We start from the raw sequence: 6000 nt of genomic DNA on the forward strand, positions 1-6000 counted from the left end.
AAAAAATAATTCCATATTGACATAGCCACATGAAGAGATTATCTAGTGGGTGAACAAAATCTTCGTTAAAGAGAGGTTTAAAGAAGTTTCTTGAGAGGAGATAGAGGTTTAGAGAGAGAATTCCAAAGCTTAGGGCTCGACAGATGAAGACAAGGCCACAAACAGTGCAGGGATGAAAATCAGGAACATGCAAAAAACCAGAAATGAAGGAACACAGCAAATACTGAAAGGATGTAGTGGGAATAACTGAGTGGAGAACATCAGATGCTCTTAACCTCAGTTTTCAGTTCACCTGAGCCAAGACTGCCTGTGATCATTAGTTATGCTGAGGAAAGAAATCAAAAACAAAGCTATTTGTAATTCCTCAAGGACAGAGACAGAATTAGCTCAATGGGTAATAAATCCTAACCTCAGAATCAGAAGATAGTGAGTTCAAGTCTCATTCCAGAGATGTAAACACAATCTTAAACTGATATTCCCCATGCAGGACTGAGGGGGTGCTGTACTGACAAAAACATTATCTTTTGGACAAGACATTTATATTCCTTCTCAGGCAGGTGTAAAAGATTCCACGTCACTAATTTGAAAAGGAGCGACAGAGTTCTCCCTGGTGTCTTGATGAAAATTTATCACTCAACCAACAACACTGAAATAGATGAACCAGTCATTACCTCACTGCAGCTTGTGGTAGCTTCTTGACGCAAACTGGCTGCTGCATTTCCGACATTAAAGTAACTGTATTTCAAAAAGGGTCACCAGACCCAAAACGTTAACTGATTATTTCTTCAAGGGTGCTGCCAGACCTGCTGAGCTTTTCCAACAACTTGTTTTTGTTCCTGATTTATAGCATCTGCAGTTTTTTTTGGTTTTTATTGTGTATTTCAAAGATATTTAATTGGCTGTGAAGCACTGAGACAATCAAGCTACTTCACTTATTTTGTTAGCGGTGCTTGATCTACTTAAAGTCTTCAGGTGAGAAATCGAATACAGACTGTAAGATTGTGTAATCTCATTAACTCACTCACCCTGACTGCTGATGGCTGAAGTGAGAGCCAGCAGCAGTTTGGAGTGAGAGACTTTACATAGCTACTTTCAACAAAAATAAAATTAACACCACCCATCTACATTAACACATTCCAGTTAACATTAATAGAATCCCAAGCACACACGGCAGCTGACAGACACTTAAAGTAAAGAGATAGTAGGAACTGCAGATGCCGGAGAACCTGAGATAACAAGGTGTAGAAGTGGATGAACACAGCAGGCCGAGCAGCATCAGAGGAGCTGGAAGGCTGACGTTACAGGCCTAAACCCTTCTTCAGAAATGGGGGCCATGTAGCTGAAGGCAGGAACACTAATGATTATATTATCCTTTTTCCAGCCTTATATCTCATCTGAACAATCTCCATTGCTTCTTATTCTGAAGTCTGGCTCATCTCTGATTTTGATTACAATCATTAGTATTCCTGCATTCAGCTACATGGCTTCCAAGTCCTGGAATCTCCTCCCTTACCCTCTACACCTTGACTCTACGATGTTCCTTGAAATATAGTACTTTAATCCACCAGGCCAAGATCTATTGATGTGGGTTGAGGTCCAATTTTGCCTGTTAACCTTCCTGTGAAGCACCTTGAGATGTCTTACTATGAAGGAGCTAGAACAATGCAAGCTGTTGTGTTTGAACAATTCATCCAGAATCCTCATTAAATCAGATTCTTAACAATTCTTAAGTATTATAACTCCAAGAAATCTCCATTCTGCTACATTAATATGAAATCATATGTGAAGATATTAAAACCTTTAAGCAACAATGATAAACTACTCAGAGTTAGAGACAGCCTATGTTTTGAGGTCAATGGAGTCTCTCATTTCAGCTGGCCATACTCACTAATACTGAACATTTGCTGCTGTGCGATGTGCTTATAAATGTGACAGAAATCTAATATGACTAAAAGGCAGGATGGTTTGAACTGGTCAAATATCACACCTTTAAAACCACACTGAGGTTTAGGAGAAGCTTGCTGCTTATACACTGGGTTAAAAAGTTCAACTCCATTGGCTGGTCTGTGAAGCAGTGACAATAACAGGTGTGGGTTCAATTCCCACACCAGCTGAGGTTACCTTGAGGTCCAGTCTTTTCAAACATGCCCTTCACAGGGGGCATGGTGACCCTCGGGTTAAACTACCACTAGTCTTCTCTCTCATGAGTTAGCTGCCCTATGGTCCTCTGGGACCATGGCGAATTTAACCTTTCTACCATTTACGGGTTGTCAGGTGTTTTTGGGATGTCATGGAAGGTGACATAGAACTAGAAATCTCTCGTATTACCTGACCACCTCAGCAAGACTAACATGTGGGTTATGCTGATCGTAGCTAATGTGGATCGAGTCAGGTTCCAGAATGAAATCAGGATCGATTTTTTTAAAAACAAGCTAGTCACTAAAAACTCCAGAGTTCCTTTAACAGATGTTTTCACAGAAGATGAAAACAAACCCAGCAAGCTATAGAAGATGATTTAGAAAAATCTTAAAACACAATGTTTTCAGTCTATTTCTCAGCAACCATAAGACCATAAAGGTTAAGTCAAGAAGAACTATCCCACAATATCAAAATCTTTAGGTTCTTTCCTCTGAAAGGTGGATTTTTTTTTTACATAAATACTCTCAAATCCAAGAGCTTCAACTTTCTCAGCTTCTAATAACCTGCAGATTTCTAACCAAACTCTCCGACTTTGGAAGCAGCACAAACCAAAATTTTCTATCAAGGTCACATTATTGTTTCCTGGAACTGTCTTGAACTCCTTTGAGAAAACTTAAACTTGGTTTCAACAGCAGGCAGGTCTTCCCAAACTGCCCTGAAAACCTTCAATCACTAGGTTTTCTGGAAAAAAAAGAGAACAAACTAACCATCTTCAATGTTTACTCACCTGTCAAAAAACATTAATATATGAACGATTTTCCAATAACACCACAGGGGTCCACAGTCACATGGCTTCTAAGTACTGCCACAGTAAGATCACTCTCATACAAGGACTCCAAGCTTGACTTATCTAAAAGAAATGACTTGGAGGTGCAGCACTCTGATAGCTTGAGATTTCAAATAAACTTGAACTATAAAGTCAGAAGTCACATGATATCACATTATGTGAAAGAAAATCTTAACTTAACAGAACCACATTCATCTGCGTTACATGCAAAATCCGCTTGCCAAAATGATATTAATATCTGAATTAAACATCTTTCAGCACAGGTGTCCTTCCCTATTCCCAACATGAGGATTTCATAGCACTCACTAAAACATAAAAATACTGTAACTGAAGAAAAGCTGAAATAAAATCCAAATCTTGGAGAAACTCAGGCTTGGCACCTTGACTTCAGATTGATTTGCAGAATAATACCAGACTCAAAACTCCGCTCCTATCTCCACAGACACTGCCAGAATGGCTGAGTCTTTGTTGTAATTTTTGTTTTTATTTGTAACTTCCCAAAGCATACAGGAGTATAGCGTACATCTGTTTCTGCTGAAAGACATTTAGAAGCAGACCCAGTCTCCCATGCAAGGATATTTGATTTCTGTGGAGAGAAATCAGTTAACATCAGATTCAGAACCAACAAGTCTAAAGAAGGGTCACTGGACCCAAAACATGAGCTGATTGCTCTCTACAGATGCTGTCAGACCTGCTAACCTTTCCAACAATTTGTTTGCATTTCTGACTTCCACCATCCGTTTTTATCAGGTCTCTCTACTGCACACACTCTAGTGACACACCCATCAATCCAAGTGCCAGAACTTACATGTTAATTTTTACAATTCACGAAATCATTCTGATTGTCATTTCAAAATTAATACTCCAGCTCCAGACAAGTAGTTTGTACAATTAACCATCAAACGGAGCACTCGAAAATTACTGAAAACTCACTAATCCAAAAAACAGACCCAAAAAACAAACTTGAGGGGCGAGGAGGGGGGGGGTGGCAGAGGGACGAGAGTGCGTGCGTGGGGCGGGGCAGAGGGACGAGGGCGCGTGCGTGGGGGGGGGGGCGGCAGAGGGACGAGGGCGCGTGCGTGGGGGGGGCGGCAGAGGGACGAGGGCGCGTGCGTGGGGGGGGCGCGGCAGAGGGACGAGGGCGCGTGCGCGGGGGGGCGGCAGAGGGACGAGGGCGCGTGCGTGGGGGGGGGCGGCAGAGGGACGAGGGCGCGTGCGTGGGGGGGGGCGGCAGAGGGACGAGGGCGCGTGCGTGGGGGGGGCGGCAGAGGGACGAGGGCGCGTGCGTGGGGGGGGCGCGGCAGAGGGACGAGGGCGCGTGCGTGGGGGGGGGGCGGCAGAGGGACGAGGGTGTGTGTGTGTGCGTGCGTGTGTGTGTGCGTGCGCACGTGTGCGTGTGTGGCAGCAGAGGGATGAGGGTGCGTGTGTGTGTGGGGGGGGGGCCAGAGGGTTGAGAGTGTGTGTGTGTGCGCGTGTGTGGCAGCAGAGGGATGAGGGTGCGTGCGTGTGTGTGTGTGTGTGTGTGTGTGTTGGGGGGGGGGGTCCAGAGGATTGAGAGAGTGTGTGTGTGTGTGTGGAGGGGCAGAGGGATGAGGGTGTGTGTGTGGGGGGCAGAGGGATGAGGGTGTGTGTAGGGGGGGGCAGAGGGATGAGGGTGTGTGTGGGGGGCAGAGGGATGAGGGTGTGTGTGTGGGGGGCAGACGGATGAGGGTGTGTTTCGGGGGGGGGCAGAGGGATGAGGGTGTATGTGTGTGGGGAGTAGAGGGATGAGAGAGTGTGTGTGGGGGGAGTAGAGGGATGACAGTGTGTGTGGGGGGGGGCGCAGGGGATTGAAGGTGTGTGGGGAGGTAGTGAACGATGGGTGGGGGTTGCGGGGGGAGAGTGGAGAATGGGGTTGGGGGGGGGGAGAGTGGAGAATGGGGTTGGGGGGGGAGAGTGGAGAATGGGGTTGGGGGGGGGAGAGAGTGGAGAATGGGGTTGCGGGGGGAGAGTGGAGAATGGGGTTGGGGGGGAGAGTGGAGAATGGGGTTGGGGGGGGGGGGAGAGTGGAGAATGGGGTTGGGGGGGGGGAGAGTGGAGAATGGGGTTGGGGGGGGAGAGTGGAGAATGGGGTTGGGGGGGGAGAGTGGAGAATGGGGTTGGGGGGGGGAGAGTGGAGAATGGGGTTGGGGGGGGGAGAGTGGAGAATGGGGTTGGGGGGGGAGAGAGTGGAGAATGGGGTTGCGGGGGGAGAGTGGAGAATGGGGTTGGGGGGGGGAGAGAGTGGAGAATGGGGTTGGGGGAATGGGAGGCCGTGTTGGGGGGGAGGGGGAAGGATGAGGTGGGGGGGGGGAGAGAGGGGCCACGGTTGTAGTGACCCCCCCACCTCACCCCCGGGACTTTTTGCGGATTCACTGAGTAATTCCCGGCTCCCGCCCCAGGCGCCGGATAACGGTCCCGGACCGAGTGGAGCCGGGATTTGGGGGAAAAGACCGTTACCGGGGTCAGGAGCCGCGGGGGGGTTCGGGTGGGTGGGGGGGGGGTGGTTTGGGCACGGCCTAGGCCCCGAGGGTCTGTGGTGGGGGGGGAAGACTCCGCCGGTCATGCGCCAACGACCCCCCCCCCCGGGTATCACTCCCTCCAGTCTCCTTACCGCCCGCAGGTCTCCCAGTCGGTCCTTCATGATGGGGTGCCCCGGGCTCAGCGACTCAGCCCCGGGAGGGGGTGCCGGCATCGAACAGCGGGGAGGGGGGAAGGGGCGGGGAAAAGGGGGTGTGGCTGCCGGCACTGGGCATGCGCGGCCTGTCTCGGGCCGACCCGACCCCGCCCCTCACTGCAAATCCGCCCACTAACTGTAACCCCGCCCCTGCACCGCAGCGGCCCACGACGTCACTCCAATAACCCCGCCCAATCAGTCATCGCAGCTCGCCCGTGTAACTCCGCCCAATAGCTGTAACCCCGCCCCTCAGCCGCGGCGATCTTCAACGTGGCCTCGCCTCCTCGCTAACCCCGCCCCCTAGCTGTAGCCCCACTGT

General features: G+C 49.5%; 1 protein-coding gene across 1 annotated transcript in view; it reads right to left on the reverse strand.

Moving 5' to 3' along the window:
- LOC125464066 (syntaxin-2) overlaps positions 1–5722 on the reverse strand; it is a 72622-nt gene extending 66900 nt beyond the window's left edge. Inside the window, exon 1 of the mRNA XM_059654883.1 lies at positions 5619–5722. Within this exon, the coding sequence (XP_059510866.1) occupies positions 5619–5699 (81 nt within the window). The 5' untranslated portion in view covers positions 5700–5722. The remainder of the gene's footprint in view (positions 1–5618) is intronic.
- Between the last annotated feature and the right edge of the window lie 278 nt (positions 5723–6000).

This window comes from Stegostoma tigrinum, chromosome 26 (genome assembly GCF_030684315.1).
Source record: "Stegostoma tigrinum isolate sSteTig4 chromosome 26, sSteTig4.hap1, whole genome shotgun sequence".
Lineage (NCBI taxonomy): Eukaryota > Metazoa > Chordata > Chondrichthyes > Orectolobiformes > Stegostomatidae > Stegostoma > Stegostoma tigrinum.